Source organism: Lepisosteus oculatus, chromosome 22 (assembly GCF_040954835.1).
Source record: "Lepisosteus oculatus isolate fLepOcu1 chromosome 22, fLepOcu1.hap2, whole genome shotgun sequence".
Classification (NCBI taxonomy): domain Eukaryota; kingdom Metazoa; phylum Chordata; class Actinopteri; order Semionotiformes; family Lepisosteidae; genus Lepisosteus; species Lepisosteus oculatus.
The window spans coordinates 2,717,131-2,738,256 of record NC_090717.1 but is presented as its reverse complement, the minus strand read 5'-3'; the positions used below and the strand labels follow the sequence as shown (position 1 = coordinate 2,738,256).

Here is a 21,126-nt window from a genome sequence, read left to right as displayed (position 1 = left end):
GCTCCATCTGTTTTATGAGAATGCAACTCAGAATGCAAATATGATTTACGCAGCTCCTTTTTTTTGTGAGAAACTACAATACATAATCATACCTAAAGCATAAGAATAAAAAAATCAAATAAAATAAACACGCAAAATTTCTGTAGGTAATTCGTTAGTATTATATTACTTATATAAATAAATACTGTTATTTATTTAAGGTTATTTCACACCCAACTCGGTGTAATGAACGCGTTGGTCCAGATGGAGGTTTTTTTTCTCTATGTGTAACCCATGTCTGTCATCCAGTCGCTCCCTTGATAGGTGAAAACCTGTTATTGTTTCTGGGACAATCTTCTCACGCACAGGGCTATCCGTGAATACATTTGTGGTACTTCGGTTACATCCATCCCTAAAAATAATCCGCTGTATTACAGACTCTTCCTTTTTGTTGTCCGAAAACCCACAATCACTCGTCGAATTAAGGATGGCCGTGGACCCTGCGTCCTCACCTGCTGCCCCCCGCTCGCAGGCAGTGATGAGCCGCGGCACAGGTTGGGCGACCGCTGGCTCCGACATCAAGGCGAAGCGCGGCGCGGATAAACACAGCTGGCTCGGGGCAGCGGAAGAGCCGCGGGTCTCTCAATGTCTTAGTCTTCCTGGCCGCCGGGCGCTCATTCCGTCCAGCCTGGTGTGGGCTCACGCAAAGGGAGCAGAATCCTCCAGACTCGCTTTTCCTGCCTGGGCAACACAGGAACCCCGAACGATCCCGATGCGGGAGATTATCGTTATCACAACCCCCCCACCATTAGAGAGGAAATGTTTTCACTGACGACAGAAAAAAAGAAAAAAGACCTTCTGATTCATCCTCAAGTATTTATCATTAACTGTCTGGTCTGGACTGCTGGGGTTTGTGTGCGTGCAAAACATTTTTATTTTTGTTACAGCACGTCCCCGAGATACTAAATCGGTTAGTTTGGGCATATGTCAACTTAAAAAAAACCCAACTAAAATATTTTAAGACGATATGAACCCAGGAGAACGGCAGTTAATCGAAATTACGTTTCATTTATCCCGCTGGGGCTTTTCAATAGGCTGAATAGATACAGAATATCATATTCCAAAATGTACAGTCCAAGTATTTTGCGTTCAAATGATCGTGAAATGGTCTGATCAGAATTCTGTTGTGGGTTTGACTAATTTTGATTCCCTTACTGGACAGGGTGAGCCAATTATAAAACAATTTTCATGTACACGGCTGACCCTGGAGACCGGATTATACAGCTGAGTGAATATCTTGTGGGACTAATAGGGTTTGAATCCACAGGCTTCTCGGGTCCTTCCAGTCCTGAAGAGTAACCAAGAATACTGCCCAAATCTCGCCAGGAGTCTCTGTGTTTGACTTTTTTTTGTTTGTTAAGCAAACAAAATACAACCCTTTAACAACAATAACAATGCCATAATGTTTGTTTAGAAATATACTATACAAACTCACATCAACAATTTAAGAAGGGACAGGAACAGCAATGTAAAAAAATCTTATCTATTTTGAAATTACGAACGTTATTATTAACAATTTGTGTAGCTCAGAGAGCCAACTATCCAACTATAAATGGATGTGAATTGAACCAAAACACGGGGCCAAGGTTTGGTTTCGTTGGAAACCCGAGTCATTTTTTCCTCTAGCCTACATTCTTTAATGGAAACGTTATTTTTAGTCCCATTAATAGTACCGTTTGCAAGGTTTTAGTTAGGATATGCTCAGCTGACGCAATGGCTGTATGCGTTACAAGATAATGTCTAATAATGTCTAATAGCCGCAGTCGGTCTAAAAGTTTTCTCTTAGTTTGTAATAATCTTGTATTATTGTTATTATTTTATTATTATTAAAATGTTTTTTGTATTTGAAAGGTCCGTTTTTTTATTTTTAAAAAAATCTGGGCCACGACTATTTTAAGGGAAATAACACATTCAAAAATATTACTCAAAAATCTTTTTTACATGACAACAACCTAATAAAAGAGAATTGTTGCGGATTTATAAGTTCTTTTTGGTGTAAGAGCATATCGCCAGTTTTTAAAACATATCTCCCTTTCTAGAATGGGATTTTATTTAATAAAAACTAAGAACTAATTTATCATCATACAGTAACTGATGCAGCGCAGAAACATACCATCATTTTTAAATGCACTAGCACGTATATTAATTGACATTTTTAAGAAATACAGTTTTTGTCGCGTATGCTGGTTAGTTTGTTGAATTTATCATCTAACACGTTTTACATGTAGTAATTTTGAGTTACCCACACTGAAGGTCTCTAAACAGAAACGTGTAACAAAGTCTGTCCTCTCTAAAAACGTGTGGCGTTCAGGGTACTGCGCATGTCAAGGTGTTTTGCTCCCAATACAGAAATTATGTGATCAATTAGGTGTCACCTTAACTGCGGGAAACATTGTTTAACCTTTAACCTTTCAGAAAGTCATTACCAGCCAGAGGTCGAACCCAGCTTCTGTCCCTTCCCCTGCAGGATTCCGACACCAGCTGCTCCCGAACAGTAAGAAAAAAAATACAGTGGATTTCCGATCCGAAATATGATTGATCATCGTAAGGGTGATTTGTGAGTGCATATATATATATAGTGTCTTTGACAGGACGGCATTCCAGTCTTCTACACGGAATGACGACATTGTGCAAGTTCAAGGGAAAGTCGGCTCTGCTTTGTGAATGAATGCGGAGAATCTTTTCTCTAGGAGGAAGAGAACTTTAAACTAGAGGGACCTGTTGGTTTAGCTTTCCCAGTACGTCTCAGTCTGAACTGCACATAACATCAGTCTCATAATGTAAGCACTGTGAGTAATTTCACGCTTTACACATCTCTACATTAAATCTGAAATCCTCTGATGAGAAGTGTTTCTCTCTGGGAAAAGGAATGCAGTTTTTATGTGTGTTGTGCGAGCAGGACTTAGGGATTTTTAGCAGAGATGTGGTTTTAGGGAGGTGAAAAGGGATTATTGAAGTTTAAAACGTATTTGCCTAACTGGGCTTGCTGTCGTGGACTTAGCCGATGTATAAAGCATAAGACTGTAAAGGAGTTTAATGTTTGTCTTTACAACCTTCATAGCAAAAGACATAAATCTAAATTAATCACAGAAGACAGTAATGTTTTCAAAACATTTATAAAAGTCATGTTCAAACAAATTCATTTTATGTAAACAGTAATAAGAACTATCTACACAAATATATCTACACATATCTACAATTATCTACATGTTTGCAGATATCCATAAAATATGGTTTTGATTTTTTTAAATCACTCTGCCTCATAGGAAAACATTGACCAATAAATATACAGACTTCATTTCCAAGAACGACACCAATGCTTTGGCACTGTTTATATTAATGTATATTCTGTGTGTATACTGTGAGAATAGAATATGGTCTGGTATATATTTAGCATGATACTGTACACTGTAAAAAGGAATTTAATTTTCCATTTTCCAGTGAGATCACATGACAATGCACACAAGCACGCGCACACACACACACATATATATATTCCATGTGTGCATTGTCATATATATATATTATGCAAGTCCACTTGTCTTTGCTCTCATTACTCTGTTCATGGACAACAAAGATTTGCCAAATGTTGTGGTCACTCGGAATATTCTGGATGCAATGCAAAAACACCGCAATGTGTGGTCCTTGGCGTTCAAACTAAGCTGTGAAAAAAAACACTGAATCTCATGTGTCTTGACATAGGCTTTGGATTGGATACAATTCCTTTTCCTCACATTATTTTCCATGTAATACTTTTTTAACCCCTATAAGAAGAGGTTAAATCTATTGTTAAACGGTTTAACAATGTCTCCAATGGGACCTTGTGTTTCCGTGCTTTCTGGACAGTCTAAGGGCTTTGTTTAAAAGAGAACAGCGATAACGATTTTTATGGGTTTACAGTAAAAAAATTTTTAGCATCTTCGTGTCACAGAGCACAAATCTCCCGTCTGCCTTTTCAAAGAGACGCTGCTGGTCCGTGCTACGCGAGGAGGTTCCCTGGGTGCTGCCTGTGTTATTCTGAACTGTCAAAATAAAACCCCGTCGTTTTTTCTCGCCAACACCAACAGTGAAGACAACCGCGTTATCTTCAAAGAGCTGAACTCGCGGATCTCTCCTCGGCCTAAAAGGCTTGATGGGCTCAAGAGTATAACATATGGCTTGTTTTTAAAGCGAAAAAAAGTGCATCAATTCCAGTCTGTGGCTATCTATCATCCTTTTTATTAGACTCCTCTTGTTCTCTGCTTTACCTCACTTACTGTCTGCACCACACCCAGCAGTGCAGATGTGCTGCTGAAGAATGCTTGTGGGATATGGGTTCAAAAGGCCTTATGGGTAGCCCTCTGTGGGGCAGGGGTGGAGGGGGTTGTCACATGATCCGCTGGTGTCCTGTGCCACCCTAGACGACACACGACACTATTTCTTAAACCACCTTTCCTTGAACAATTTCGGAGTTTTTTTTTTTTCAGGTGATTCCATTCGCAAGAGGGTCACTCCCAGGTGTCGTAACACTGCCGTTTGCAGAAACCGTGCAGGCGATCGGCGCATTTCGCCGTTTCTCCCCAAGTTCCTGCCTGCCAGACCATCGTTGCCAGGGGGTTATCTGGGACCGTAGTCGTAGTTGGCAGGCGCGCTGGCAGCAGAGTACATGTTGGCGGTGGCTGGGTTCATGTGATGGTGGTAGCCGTGTCCCCTGATGCTGGGCAGTGGGTAAGGAGAAGGCCTGGTCTTGGCTCCCAGGTAGTGTTCGTAGGTGCTGGGGTACTTGTAGGGGTGGTGGTGGAGGGTGTCGGGGGCCTGCGGGTGCCCGTCGAGCCGCAGTTCGTGGGGGGGGCTGGGTCGGCCCGCGGTCAGGGGCACGGCGTGCAGCCCCCCCGGCACGGGCAGCGCCGGGCTCAGGACGCGGGACATGAGCTGGTGGGCCGGGTCAGCGTGGATGGGGGTGCCGCTGGGGTCCCGGTCGTACTCCCGTCTACCGTCTGCCTCTGAACCAAAACACACACACGGGACTTGAGATCAGGCCGTTTGGAGAGAGGAAATCAGAATCGAGACTCGGGAGGATGGGTTTACTGCCTCTTTTATTCTCAAGCTGGTATGAAAAGGTGTACCTTGATAGTGGAAACTGCATACCTAACTCATCACAACTAAAGACCTGAAAACGTATAATGACTATAGACCAAATATGAATACATAATATGAAATTTGTAGTAAACACAATATATGTTATTATTTCAAAATACATATTGTAATGCAACGGGGGTTCAGGCGGGCGCCCTTGCCGCATTAGGTCGGCCCCCCACCGTCGGGGGCTCGAACCTGGGACTCCCGCGTTACTCAGCAGGGACCCAGCCCCGTGAGCTAAAGAGAGATCTCTCCACAGCCCACTAGCTGTAGTCCTGCTATCACAGAGAAGGGCGGCGACATCACCGCTCTGGTAAGCCGGCTCTTACAGTGCCTGTCGGCCGTAAGCGTTACATTATTTTACGTTTTAAGTTTTATTTTCAGTTTTTAGTTTTATATTAGCTGTCCATTTAGGGACAACATCCGCATAAAATATGGAGGCCGAAGCGTTGAGTTCCTGGTTACCCATGCAGGTATTCTCACCACTGCGTACTGAAGGACAGCAAGAGTAAACGGACATATCTGATACACCGTCCCTAACACCGACCTGAATGAATTCATGACTAATTGAAAGAGTTCGCTTCACACCCGAGGGTTTTCGACGGAGCACCGACTACAATATCATTGCGTTTCAGACACTGGTGCTCTTAGAAAAACAACAACACTGTGGTATTTTATTTCGAGATTACTGGTCTATTTTTTTCCCCACGTTTCGGGGAAAGTCACAAGTGCAATCTTGTGTTGTCCGACCTCAGGGCTGAATCCCCGTGCGCAGGAAACGTGGCCGTTGCTACGCAATCACTTAGGCGAGCACACAAGAGCAGTGGCCCGTTTGGGCAAGTAGTTTTATCCCAAAGCTGTGAGAATTTGTATTATTTTAGACGAAGCTCCGCGGGAGCCACTCACCCTTCTCTGTTCCGTTCTGCTGAGGAGGAGACGACATGGGGTTTCTCGTCCTGGCGAAAGCGCTCATGATAGGGAGAGATCCCGGCCGGTGGTTTCTAGGCCTGGCGTAGGGAAACGAGAAAGAGAGGAACCTGAATTGCCAAACTAGGTATACGCCCAACCGAGAAACAAACACGCGAATTAAGTTCAACCTTAACGGTCTCCACAATAGTTAAGGAACTGTCTTTGTTTAAAGAAATCCTCCCGTCTTAAAGCAGAATACGGTTAGGCGCTTGAATGTGTACGTTATTTAAAGTGAAGGAGACTCTGTTTTCAGCCTGTGTGTTTTTCAATTCACTTAGTTTTCTGCGAGGTTAAGCATGATAATTGTTGCAATGTTACTTCACGCGTGTTTTTCACAATATTTCTCCTCGGGAAAATGGTTTGTTTTTTTTCCGAATTAAGGTGTTGTGCACAACACAGAACACAGTCTACAGGCCAGAAAATAAGGATGTGTTTGTGTTTAATAATGTATGTTTAGAAAACAAAGAATGTTTCATTTCAAATATTGAAGTGGAATTATGTTGTTCTTAAAGTGGAGTTTCTGCTGTTCGTGTGAAATGAATGATTTCCGCGGGTCACGCACCAGTCCTCGGGGTCACAGTCTCTGAAGCCCTTCGCGAAGGGGTTACTGGCGATTTTCAGCTGCGTGATCTGGAAGGAAGCAGAGAGTCAATGTTAAGGGGAAAATAATTATTTTATAATAACCTTAAATAATGCACAAAGCGAACTAAAGAAAGGAAGGAGCGACACGTCTAACATTCGTTTAACAACATTTCCTTTCCTTTCGTTCACCTACTGCAGACCTAAGTCTAAGGCGCAAATTGTAAAATGTCCATCGGGACTGTTTTAATTTAAATTTGTCTTGCTTATCGTAAAACTACCTACAGTTGTACCACTGAATTCGTCTTATTTTCCCAACTTCCTTAAAAAACGTAAGCACACTTGCTATTTAACTTCTTAATTCTGTGTGATCGCATACATTCACTATAGGAAGCCTCTTTTACTAATCAGTATTTCCCTCTCTGGAAATAGAGATAAAAGATATGTACGTGATAGTACTATATATAAGACGTGGGTCTCTGTCCGTTTACAGTAATTGATGAGATACAGCGTTTTGTGCTTTTCTGCACATCCGAGGATAAAGTTATGTGGTCGTGAATTTCCGGAATGAGTTAAAAAACAAACTTTAAGCCCCTCAGTGACAGTTTGAGACCGAGGGGTCAGGGTGATAGAACGCAGCGGCAGAAAGGGCAGAAAGTGGAAGACTGAAGGCAGCTGTGCAGGGCCGTCAGCGAAATGCCAGCGCTCAGGGGGAAACCACGGTGTGCAGCAGTCGCTCCTCTGGGACCGGTTGAATTCGGCTTCATTTACTGAATTCAACCTTTCGGTGATCTTGCGAAATGCTCGCTCTTTGCTACAAGGCAGTATTGCTGCACGGGGTCGGTTTTGTTGTAGTCATGAACCTCAATAGATAATTGCTTAGAACATTTATTTCTGTGAGGGAAAAATGGTGTAAAAGTACCGTTAAGTGAATTTTCCTGGAGTCTGCATCATTGACCGCCGATGTTTCTTATTATCGTTTTAATCAGAACCCGTAGACGTGTGTGGAACCTCGCCCTTTCTGTTTAAATTAACATTATTTTTATGTTTGAGGGGGAAACATTCATTTGTTTTTTATTTAAAGGTTTTAAATTTTGTTTCAATTTAATTCTCTGGAAGGTGACGAATCCTGTAACTTGTTTTCAAGGAGCCTGGTGAGATAATTGTCTCGCCCCTTTTTTTAGACACACCTTAATTGTGTAGTAACGTGTTTCATATTGGAAAACAATTGTTAACATTTTGATCATTCTTTATTTTTGCTTAACGCTGGACTCTATTGATAACAGTAGTGTTCGCTAGTAAACATAGTCGGCTCCCAGTTACTTTGTAGTTTAATTTTATGAAAGCTGCTCTGTGTGGCCGTATAAACAGTAGCAATCTGATTGCGTTGCAATCGGAGCAGCCTCAGTGCAGAGGAGCGGTTTAAGTTATTTCAGGTGCCCAGGTTGCTGTCTGGCGCCATCAATAGTGTTGATGTGAATGCTCACGCCGCTTTCGGAATAAATAAAAAGTCTTGGTTGTAAGTTAAGGCGTAGAGATCGATACAGAAAAAAATGTGTGGGGGGCAGGCTCAAGGTATATTGCTGCGTGGTTTGATAGCAAAAAATAAGCCTTTAGCTCTACAAAGAAGTTCTGTTTTTTTCCAGTACAACCATATAGGATGTCTCAGCAGTAAAATTGATTTTTATTTAAAAAGGGAACAAAAGAATCTCCCTCCATAATGATTATGAGCCCCCGTAATTCAGTTTTATTCTTCCTATGTTAAAAACAACACCAGAAAAGCTTTTGTCCCGAAGACGATTGAAAGGAAATGTGAGTGGGAGAGTGCAGATCTACTGGTCAGAATTTAAAACAGGTATTTCCTCATCTTTTAATTGTTTCCGTTGAGCGATAGTGCGATCATGCCCTGCTGTTATTTGATGATTTTTAAAAGGATGGCTATTATGACGAGGAAGAATCCGAGAAATGACTTTGTCTGATTGTCTTTCCTATTTCATCTGAAGTCCGTGTGAAGCCTAGATTCCGTGCAAAAGCAAAATCCGGAAAATGACTCAGCGACAGAATGTAGCCGTAACAAAACCTGCCGCCCAGCCAGTTTAAACTTTCAAAAATATATTTCGTTCGTAAATTTGGCTTGTTCAAGTTAGAATTAACTTATTTAGCACTTAAACAAACGTGCAGTTGATTTCTGGTTTCTATCTTGTCTGTGAATAGAATATTTAAGAGTTTAAATTTTAAGACCTGACAAGTTATATAATTTCGTCGTACAAATGATTATCCAGCGTTTTTGACAGGTCTCCATACATCTAAACCTTTTTTTTTTATAATGTTGAGGTTCCTGCTGGTAACAGGCCCCGGTACGTACCCTGTGATTCTGATAAGCAGTGACGGCTGTAAACCGAGTTTCCTCGAATACAAATGTCTTGTAATTTTCTTCAGCATATTTTTCGCTGTCTTTCCTCGGATCCACGTAGACCACATGGAACCGTGGCTGATATCTGTGCATGGAGTTCAAGATGATCTAAAGCAGAAGGAAATAAAAAAAAAAGCTTAGTATTTGCCCAGTAGTGGATAACTTAATAGTAAGTGAACGCACTGAAGATAGATAAAGAGAGCTTTTTAATTATCGCCTGAACCCATCAATCAAAATAAAGTTACATGTTTCCGTAGGCCTGTCTTTTTTCTGTGAGCAATTTCTTCTTCCCCACCATTCAGTGCATCTTACTGAAAGGTCTGGAGTTTGTAGGATGAAATTGAATGAAACAGACAGAACATGTTTCTTTATACAGCTTTTATAGGATGTTTTTGATTTTTGGTTTGACGGAGTGTTCATGGCGTCTAGTTTTTAACTGTTAATAAATGCGATATTGACTTATTCCGTTTTTCGAGGGGTCTAGGGTGGCCCTTAGACACGCAGACTTAGTCGTATCCTTGTGTCTTATTAAATTGTGCCTTGTATAATGGGTATCTTAACACTAGTTCCAAGTGAATCTCTTTTTGATTTGTGAAACCACAGGTTCCTTGCTTACACTATTAAACACTCCATTCCCAAAATGCACTAGCAATTAAAATTGGTTCAAAGGGAATTTGCATCCCATTTACTGAAGACAATGCACTGTTGTCCACAATACCCGTGCACCGTTTATACAGTAGCGGGGTCTAACTGTGGGTCAAGAGACATCCCTTTTCTGGCAGCAAGCAGGCCAGTTTTCTATGTGGGATGTCTTGGCGTGGTGTTTACGACACGCATCGGTGGACATTCTCTGTAATCGGGCTGCGCGCAGACAGCATTCCCTGCTCGATACTGGTCAGCAGAACGATTAGCGATGTATGGTCACGATAGTAAGCCGATCAATCGCTCCTCTTTCTCTGGTGTCGTCTCCTCGCGAGCGCCACCTCAAGGTGCTCTGGGAGTCATTTCCGGTGGGTTATGGAGAGACGTCAGAAGACACTTACGTGCCCATTGTCGTCCAGGAGATTGTTAGTCAGTTTGAGTTTGTCGAACGACACGATCTGTTTCATCCACTGGGCCCCTTTGGCGGGGGAGTCGGGGTGGTAATGAACTCTGCCCGGCGTGGCTGGATCGGCCTTTCCCGCTACCAGCCAAGAGGAGCTGTGGAAGGCATACCTTAGAAAAATACAGAAAAAGACACACAAAACACCATGAGCTTGTGCGTAACGCTGTAGAAAAGAAAAGCATCTGCACACCTACTTCATTGGTTACGGAAGCGCACGCTTTTAAACTGGTTCAAACTTTATTTTTGTTGCGTGTTTTTCTCAGATGTGTCTATTGGCACGCCTTTCAAAATACCCGACTTATTTTCCTATTTCGAGCTTTTTAATCAACACGGAAACGAAGACGACCGTGATGATGGCGATTGCAGTAGTACAGCAGAATTACATTGTAAGTGCAGAAAGGGCAGTGCTAAATTGATCACAAAAGGAGAGCCCTCTTTCAAATTTTCCATGCGAGTATTTGCTCGTCCTTCTGCGTATTTATCGTGTGTTTGCTTTCAGCTTAGCTTACCTGTATCGTTTATCGTCTACTGGTAAGAAATCCATTAAGAGCATGTAGTCTCCCATAGGATCCATTCCAAAAATTTTAACTTGAAACGTAGGAAACATTCTCCTAAAAGATTAAAGAAAAACACACTGATTAATTTTATTTGCTGGTTTTTACAGTGCTATCTGCCAAAAGCCATATATTAATTATATATAATAATTACTATTAGTACCATCATCATCGCTGCTCCATAAAAAGTGAAGTGATAAGGTCCTCAATTTCATTATATTTCATGTGTGGTATTGTCCATCGTTTCTTTGTCACTCAATGATACGCGGAGCAATAAACCACTTTTTATTTACTGTATTTAGATGTAAAACTAACTGATAGTGAGTAACATTTTCAGGAAATCACACAACAGTGAAATATGGAACTACCAGATCATAACTAAACACATTGCTCTGATAAACGAGAGGAGGCATACACAGAACGACTTGTTACAATATTACAGGTTTAAGATATATACATTATTTAGGAGAAATAATTAAACCAAATTCGTCGTGATAATTTGTCAGGATTTGCATAATTCCATTTTAATTGAGCTCAGTTGACAGTTCCGCTGTTAATTCATTGATTCAAGTGGGATATAAATAATAAAGGTATTGTAAACAACACCACGCAGTTTAAAAGCATGGTAGATTCTGTATCACAACACGTAATTTAATGTTGTTCTGTGCTCCAATCCAGTAAAGTATTAACAACCATTTACTTAAAACGATAACACTAAACAAAGCAGACCTTTAGATAATGTATGTTTTTAAAGTTGCACTAGGCAGTTAAATGCTAAAATCATATTGTCTTATAGCCTTCCCTTTATCACATCAAAAATCAATATCTTAATACGTAAATAATATAAAATAAAAAGATCTATTTTTTAAAGAAATCATAAAGTGCTATATTTTCTAAAAATAAAATATACTTTATTATTTCTATTGGAATTCATGCGAAAGTCTGAAGTTATCGACTATATATTCGCAAAATTTCTTTAATGGCTAAAGTGATTTGCTTTTCTTTTTCTCAGCCTTAAACGCACTGAGGGGTTTGGCGTGGAGATGCACGCCCTTGAAACCGTTACAGAACTGCGCACCGAAGAAACGGAGCCTTGTCCTTATAAAAGGTAAGCTTTTCTAAAAGTGTTTCGCGAGATCTTGCTATCTTTTATGCACACTGTAGCAGGCAGCCAGCAAATCACTTAATTTTCGCAGTAAGTAATTAATTAGCGGTCATTAACTCAGTAGTTGCATTAAACTATTTTCCCTTTAAAAGGTGAAAAGACACTTTGATACAGTGGTTTCCAAAGTGCACGTGGAAGCTTACTTTAGTGTACAGCAGCTAAATCACCGTCTCGATAAAGGCAAAAACACATTCTGTGCGCCTGATTTATTTTGCAAATCCAATGATATGTTGGAGTTTGAATGATTCTCATGGCTCGTACGTTTTGAGAAAAGTTCAGCTGCGGTTGTAGAAAGTGAACCCCACTGCATCTGGTAAAGTGATCCTGAAGCTGGTGCTCAATTAACATTACTCGCCATTCAGTTCAAAAGCTGTGGCTAGGTGAGGCTAAAGTAGCAGTTAAATTGCCTTTAGTCTGGAGTCTGTATTCTTCAGTGTCTCGCAAATGACAAATGAGCTCCGTAGTGACATCCAAGAGGGACGGAGAGAGAGGCAGGTGGAACTCGGCGAGAAGCAACTGGCCAAGGCTAACGGGGCACCGAGTCCCAGTCTGACAGCTGTCAGTCACATTTTTATATCTCGGGCCCTCTGCTGCTAATACTGGTGATAATAATAGGTCAGAAGTTACCCGAAAGGCAAGTCATTTCCGAACAAGGAAATACGTGGAGTAGAGACTTGTATTTAATTCTTTAAGGCTACTTCAGTTGTGCACGGTTAGATACACATTATAATTTATTGAAATCCAGATATAACGGATTTATAGCAATGATAAAAACGGACACTGTCAGAATCGTTTTTCTCTGTACGATATATGAGCATCTCAAACCTAAGAAGGACATAAAAACGTAACATGCAAATAGAAGTAATTTAGATTGCATAACATAGCATGTACAATCTCGAGCCTCATTTTAAAATTGTCTGAGCATTTCCAGACAGTAAATTATAATGACAAATCATTGCCTGAATGATTTTTATTTTGTATTTTTCTTGCCAATCGTTTTGGTGTCTTTGATGCTTATACGATTTCATTCCCGAACTTAAATCTGGAGATCTTTTGGCAGTGAAGGCGAGTGAACGCGTTCCCTTACTTCTGTGATGGCCTGCACTGCTCCAGAGAGGAGGGCGATGAGTGAATATGTTTAAAACACAGCACTGTGCGCTTTTCTTTGGGAAAGGTGAACATTGCACGAGAAAGTATTCATTTTGTGAGCCAGATGAAGTGAGCACAGTGTGAACAGACGAGAGAGAGGGAGATGGAGAAGACGAACGGAGGAGAACTAGTAACCTAGTTAAACTCATTGAGACTCGCGACACATAATCACTGTATTCAGTCTTTATTGCAGCCAGAATCCGAAGATTCAGCCAGAATCTCCCGGCTGTGTTTGTTCAGCGTGTTTACGCGTCAGGTGGGGAATGTTTATCTTAAGGAATAAAAACGCCTCACTCGCTGATAAATGCACAGCACGCCTATATTTCAGGATTCGTACGCCCACTCCACACGTCCAATACACACACACATATATAACTCTATTAAAAAAGTTCTTATTAAAAAATAATTCAAACCGACCTCTTTTGTCTATTCTACAGTTCTGTAGCTAGCAATAATGTACATCTAGTAGGAGGTTGTAGAAAGTATGGTTCTCTCAAATAAAATGGAAATTTTACAGATCAAAATAGGCGCAAAGAAATGAAAAAGTATCGATTTAAAGCAGTCCGTGTGCCTTTCAGAAGACTTTGCATGAATCGGGGGAACAGTTTTTACCCAAGGTTTATAATTGGCTGCAAAGATGGTGGGGCCTACATTTTAGGAGCTGGGGCTGTTCACAATTCATGACCGGGGCATGAAGGATGTAGCTCCTGATAAAGACTTAATAAACAGTATTGTCGATTGTTTAAAGAGGAACGACACCGCTGTGCGTTAGAAACCGATAATCGATAGCAGTTAGCCTGTCCTTGTTAACGCGAGGTGGAGTTAAAGCGGCAAGCCAGCGCTTTGGGATAAGAAACAAAACCTGCAATTGTCAGTGGGTGTTGATTTTAGCACAGAATCGCGCAGAACACCGTCTTCTCTGAGCGTTATAGGTCATGATGCCAAAGCATTTGTCAGGTTTATTTATTAGCCCCGGGAATCTTAAGAACTAAGTTGTAACTAGTTATGAAATTCAAAATGAGAACTGAAGTATTTTCTTCAAATTAAAGGGTTTCAAATGGTTTATGAGTAACACGTCTAGGTCCACTTAATTTACAATAATCACCAACGTTGAGGCAAGGGTAAATGTATTTGGAAAATTACCAAAGTCTGTCCGTACCACCAGATGTTGAAATGCATACTGTACGAATACAAATATTGTATTAGCTGCGCTGCCCTAAAAAAAAACAGACGGGACACAGCAACAATTTTATAATGGTGTCCATCTCATGTTTACACAAATATTTTAAATAGTAAATTCAATTCACAGGGTTACACGATCCTGCACTACTTTTTACGATCTCCACTGACTTCCGAGAAGTCATCAAATACGTTGAAATTCGCATTACTTGGAAAAAAACGATTTTTGTGTTAATTATATTTTATTTGTATAGGAATCGGTTTGGATTCTAAGCGTCCCCATCTTCCACTTCCATAACCAAAAGGGTAATTTCACATTTTAAACTGGAGAGGAAATAAAGTGCGCAAGATTTTCCTAGTCTCGGCCATAGCTTGCAAGTCTTCACTCAAGCAGAAAGAAAAGAAAAAAAGAGGCCTGTGCATTTACTGTTCATGATATGACCTTGTTACGGAGTTAGAAATGACCCACGCTGTGGAAAAGAGACGTGGATCACCAATCAATCGAGTAATCAATACATTTATTTACTTTTGCATTTAAATCTCAAGAGCGCGTTTAACAGGAACAGCGAACAAGTGGGTCTCTCTCCCTTGTGCTGGAGAAATTGAGGGAATTAGCAATCGGAACAGCAGGTCATACCCCGAGCAAAGCCATGAAGAATTGTATCTGTTTTTACAATCTGCGGGACTCGTGCTGCATCCTCTCTTGTCTAAAGGATTTTCTAAGGATAACGTCTTATGACATGAAAAGACCACAGAAGGATCATAAAAAATGTGTAGGCTGTGTTACACGTACAGCCTTTATTTTGGGATGAGAAGGAGACAGATTAATTACTGGTATATGTGTAAACACACAGACATATATATGGATCCCTTACTAAACACTTCACCTGGGTTTTGAAAACGGCTGAAATAATCTTAAAAGATATTTTAAAAGTAAAGCAAGTTGATGTTTTATTTGTAGGCCTATGCGTTTTAAACGATTCAACTTGAAATATATTCCCAATGATATCTAAAGCGTGCACTTACATAGATAGAAATTATATGTAGTGTTTTACGTAAATGGGATGTGTCCCTACTCTTTACAGAGACAATCACAATAAATATTTTGATGAATATGTTTGAAAAGTTTTAGGCTTTAGGCCAACAGTAGCTGATCTGGAAAAAAAAACACTAGAAAGTGATCGTAACTAATCTTGAAGTTAATTCTGTTCTCTTTTTTGCGTCTTTTAACATTTTCTAATAAAATTAATTGCACTCGTTGCATATAATCGTGGTGTTGTAAATTACCGAAGTGCAGGTGGAGCTCAATAAACTGTAATATCGCTTGAACTTGTCGGAATAGTGGAGTTTAATAGTTGTTTCAAGCAGAATATTTAACTGCCATTTACAAGGCAGTACCTGAAGACAGTACCTTAGTTAACAATTTTAAACCACTGTAGAACCATACATTATAGCAACCCACCTTAGACAATTCTCCAATAAAGACATTTTTCTTAAAAGGCATTTCGGGCGAAATCCAGACATACATTTGCAGATGATATTTGTAATTAAAGCTCCGTGTTTATGTGTTTATTAATGAAAAGTGTGTACTTACAGCCACTTATAATTTTATTTAACTCCATTGTATCATCGCTGCAATAAATGTTTATGCAAAGCTCGTCTGGATTATACTAAGGAAAAATGTTTTGACTGGAATTGGCCGATATAGGGTACGTTCTATAACACACCGACACTTTCAGCAAACCTTATTATAATCAGTGTAAGTCTTCGTATCTTTAATGGTTTACGTTTTGCATTATAACATCTTTTTATTTATAATATTAAGAGTCTCGTATAGATTATACGTTAATATTAACGGATTTGCACCTCTTTAATAATAAAGTGGATTTGTTGCCTTCTAATTTTCTTCACCTTCAGTTTCATCGTTTAAACATTTTTATGTGTAAACCCTATTCTACATGCATATTAAACGCATCAGCCATTCTATATAAAATACGAAATAGATAATGTCACAGTCTTATATAGCTTCGGTAAATTTAAGCAAAATATTTATATATAGGAGTCTGTGACGACCAGCAGGAATGCATTTTAAAATGCTTTTTCAGGAAGTCATTGAATTATTTTATTTTAAATGTGATTATGTGGGAAACATTACCTTCCAGTGGCGTGTAAAAAGCAATACGTATTCGAAATTAGAAATATTCTCCGTCATAAATATAATGTTAAGAAATTCACTGACAATTAAAATGCAGTGGTTTGCATGTGTGTGTTTTTGTTGAGTAGGGAGAAAGTTATTTTGTCCTTGTAATATTTTTTAACTCTATTTTCTCATCTACGAGGAATTGATCGGACCTTAAAAGACCAGAAAATATGAAGACAAGGCTTGTCTTTCATAATCCCCAACAGACAGAAACCTTTATTTTGTTCTGTGCTACAGGCATGACAGTGTAATCCGAATTACACCACCTCTGTAAAACTATCAGATATGATCAAATTAGATATGAATTAATTTACTTGCCTTCCAGCTTTGGTTACGATCATCTCTGTTCCAAGTTGGTTAAATTCATCCCAGAGAGCCTTCATCTCCAGTTGCACGTTAATGTTGGCCACTTTGGGGTTCTTCTTCACCGGAGGCTTGCTGTTCGGAGTGGAGTTTGAGGATGACGAGGAGCAGTTGGAAGTTCCGCTGTCGTTCTGCTGGGCCTGGGCCGGATTCGACCCCGTGTAGTTGTAGCTGTGCTGGGCGGCCGAGCAGGGCTCGTAGTGGGGTTCATGCTGGCTGTACGGGTCCCCTGGGGAAGGCGAGAGGTGGTAACTCCCGGGCGCATTAAGACTGCTGAGGCTGCTGGTTGTGAATGCTGCAACATCGCAAAAATGGGAGAGCTGGGTCAGCCACGGACTGGAAATTGCTGAAATCATTCCAAAACCCGGTCTCACTTTTCCGTCTCTGTAGGTACGCTCTTGTTAGGTAAAATACGAACGGAGGAAAGCTCGTTTCTTGTTTTAAAGAACGACCAGCTCTAAAACAAACTGTAAAGACCCAAACCGATCACTTAAAAATATCCTTTCCGTAAGTCTAAAAGGTCTTTCCATTCATCTCCGCTGTAGTGTCTCCTCCGGTTTACAGTTTTTTTTCTCTCAAAATGATCTGTTGGCTTGAAGATTTACAAGACCACCTAGCCTGCGCAGAGTTCTTTGTCAACGAAACATTGAACTTACATCCGAAGGGCAAGTAATACAATTTGCAGAGTCCGTTTTTTTTTAAATAGAAGAATACTTATATCTGTGTCGAGATTTATTATTTAAAGAAGAAGAGCGAGAGCTCTTAATTTCGTAGCTTTCCCACACAGGCGCTCCCTTGAACAGATTTCTGAGAAGTGTCCCAATCGGTCTGTACGCTGCGCTACTGCTCTGTGCAACACCGCAATCCAGACTTCCCTCTTATCTTTGCATAGGGCCTCCCCTTCACGATAAAACCGGTTCTTATTTCTATTTAGATAAGGAACTGCAGGTAATGTGCCTTTCCTCGCCTTGGGACGAAGTTGATTGACAGAGAAGTGCGCCCCTTTTAATGGGCTTTCCGGCACCCATTTACTCTCGGATAAAGGGCATCGCCCACAACGACCCTCTCGGACAATAGGACTGCTTACTGGCACTACGGAGTGCCCTTTGACAAGGTAAATAAACACCTATTGTACATGAACTAATGATCACCTATAATGTATGAAGGTGATCGAATTCGCCATTCAGTTTCCGAACGTGTATTAACAACTCAGCGCCTGGTTAAATGGAGTGCAATTGACAATGCGTCTGTCGCGAGTTACCTAATTTTACATTATCTATACATTTTTGCTGTCCATACAATACGCCCCCGTGCCCCTATACCCCCGCCCCCTTCTCCCCTCATTTCGATAGTTTGCATCGTTACTCCTATGGGATAGTATCCCCTATATTATCACCTGCATTTGTAGCGTTGTGATAACGAAAGCAGAAGCCCGTACAGCACAGCACAAACTAAGAAAGGGTAAAAAAAGGTTCCCCATAATTGAAGTATTTATTGAACCTTTGGAAGTCACTATGCTCATATTTTACCATAGCACCACAGATATATACTGTACATCATTCATCTATCTTTTATCCCGTCTTCCCCCAATTACTCTGCATTTGAGAATGCATTTTTCGATTAGATTTCACTTTAAAACAGCATGCTGTTACCTTTTGGAAGAACTTCAAAATGTGCACAGACTCCAGTAAAATTCATTAATGCCTAGTTACTTGCAAGACATCTCAGCAATAGTATTTCACAGTTGCATGCTACAAAGGTACTATGACTATAGAACTAACATAGTTATTCTGCAGTAAACAAATGTCTGCTGTCAAGATCTTAATCATACCTTCCATTTCCCTGGTGACAGTACTGTAATGCATTTTAAGGGATCTATAGCTGCTATGCTGGTAATGCTTGTCCAGGCCAGTGCCGAGCTCTTCAAATGCTGTGTTTCCTGCTTGTTCTGCCGCTGAAATCAGAGAGGCAATACTGAAAGCGTTTGCCTTTGGAGAGAGAGGACTGCAGTCGTCCATAGGCGAAAACTTCAGTCGAAAAAAGCAGTCTCTCCCTGACCACTTACAGCGCTATCCCCAACCAACAAATATCCGAACAGGAAAGATACATAAATGTACATTAAAAACTAGGATAAGAAGACAACGCTACAGACTTCGCTGAAGCGGCCCTTTGGGGCTTTACAGTGTACTCAACTGTTTTCAAAACAACAAATTATTCCCGCGGACAAGCTTAAAAGTATTTGTCAGCACGACAAAGTGCTCATCTGGTCTACTAAATCGATATTCTGAAACATAACGCTGGCTTGAGATGCGTCTCGCTGTATTTTTAATAGTGATTTATCCACAAAAGTTGTTCCTTTAAACGCGAACTCCCCCCATTCAGTGGCTGGATGATGTCATAAGAGTTTGCTAGTCTGCCTTAAGGAGAGAAGCTACTGCAGAGAGTATGTCAAATGTGAGAGCTCCACGCCTCCCGTGCAGAGCTAGAAAAAAAAGTGTGCATGCTTTCCACGGGATGTTTTATTTGAATAGGACCTTGTCAATCACAGCACCAAATTTGAATTCACTGCGAAAAAACCCTGAACGTCACTGAGGATGTCCGGCTTCATTAATACAGTAAAAACAGCAAATCAGATTTATTGCCGTGGTACCGTGAACGGTTTTTTTTTAATTATTCGTTATGTATTATCTTTTCAGTTTTTAGTTGAAATGCTGCCTGGCTGGATACATTCGACGAATTTAAGGAAGGTTAATATTTTATGTTACCGATTAAACAGGAGTAGTTCATGTTATTAGAGGTTATCGATCTGTGTTGAATTTTGCTCCTTATTTCTTAGAACAGGATAGACGTAATGTGTAATTCGAAGCAACAAAAAGTAACTCGGGTAAGTAAACTTAGATGAGTTGGTAGACAATAAAAATGAGTGGATATTCCTTTAATTTTTATCATTATTAATTGCGTTTAAGGCGCACATCGACGTCTGCTCTTTCAAGTCAAAGGAAACGCATGAAATCATTAGAGACAAACAATTTGACTCCTAATGGCTAATCAATATCGATGGCAACCTAAATTCACGGTGAGGGCCTGTAGCACTTATCGCCAGCGTGTCTAAATGAATGTATTATGCGAAAAAAAAATCGTATTATTTTGTTTGTGATTCCAGGTTCTGAAGTATGGCGTTTCTATCCCCTGCACATGACCTGCGAGTGGAAATTATAACATGTGAAATAAGTGTTGACCTTATTTAAAATTGGTTCACCTTTCTATTTTTGCAAACGAGTTGGTAGTTTTTTTTGTGAAAGGCTAAAGGAGTTTCATTTTTAGACTTTATTTTTTAACTTTCATGCAATTGATCTATTTAAATAAACACAATTTATTTGTTTGTCCCAAGGCTGAAATCTGAGTGGTGATGATTTATAATCGATAAACTAAGGTCAGAATGTGTGTTGCAGAATCAACAAATAGCAAACGCGTCCCCACGTAAGACAGGAGGTGTAGTTTTCTTGAACGTCTCCGAGATATAATATTGCCGTTCTAAAATGCTGACTACTTATCGGATTATCAAGGTTCATAAATAATTAATAGTAACAAAAGTTATGTTTTGTGGAGCTCCTGGATGTTTAGATAGAATCTAATTTACACTTAAGCGCTATGATAACACACACAGCCAGTTGGATATCCGCTAATGAGATAACCTAGTTAGTGATAATTCGGATTTACTTTCTACTTAAAAAAACTATTTGTTTTAAGTGTTTATTTGTATTCGCACGCTGGATAGACAAACGATAGGATTGCATTGGGGATATCGCTTAACAATAAAAATCAATTATTAGGCGTAGATGCAAACGAAGGTATAAAACATCTGAACAGCCTTGATTATCCACCTTATAAAGCAATCGAATGTCTACAGAAGCAGGGACGTTCAACACCAAGCCTCTCGACAGCATAAGACCTTTTTAGGGGTGTATGGACGATATGCATGTCCCCAATTTTCAGTGTGTTTTTTATACGATACATTTAACAACGCGAGGTTTAGATACGTGCTGTATTAGACCTGTGTAGTATAGTCAACTGTTTTGTATTTTAAATAGGAATGGTATAAGTTTTCACAGTCATTTCAGTTACATTATAATTTTGAATGAACAGTCAAGCTTCCTTATGGCCCATGTAGTTTTTCGAAACTTACCCCCTTTTGAAAGGGGTGTGTTAGCCAGTAACTATTACTTTAAATCTTCAAATTCTGTTTTTCCTTTCAACCAAGGTAAATTAAAATCGCTCATGTACAGGCTTATA

At 40.1% G+C, this 21,126-nt stretch overlaps 1 protein-coding gene and 1 long non-coding RNA gene across 2 annotated transcripts in view; one reads left to right on the top strand and one right to left on the bottom strand.

Moving 5' to 3' along the window:
- Positions 1-3,152: 3,152 nt before the first annotated feature.
- tbx1 (T-box transcription factor 1) lies at positions 3,153-19,304 on the bottom strand. Its single transcript, XM_069182219.1, has 8 exons — positions 18,665-19,304; positions 16,789-17,128; positions 10,733-10,834; positions 10,162-10,333; positions 9,071-9,226; positions 6,689-6,756; positions 6,064-6,164; positions 3,153-5,021 (listed from the first exon to the last, which is right to left on the bottom strand). The coding sequence occupies exons 1-8, from the start codon at positions 18,849-18,851 to the stop codon at positions 4,636-4,638; spliced, it is 1,512 nt and encodes a 503-aa protein (XP_069038320.1). The 5' UTR covers positions 18,852-19,304; the 3' UTR covers positions 3,153-4,635.
- Positions 8,490-21,126, top strand: part of LOC107079697 (uncharacterized) — a 39,188-nt gene continuing 26,551 nt past the window's right edge. Inside the window, exons 1-2 of the long non-coding RNA XR_011182997.1 lie at positions 8,490-8,560; positions 11,790-11,885. This is a non-coding gene — a long non-coding RNA (uncharacterized lncRNA). The remainder of the gene's footprint in view (positions 8,561-11,789; positions 11,886-21,126) is intronic.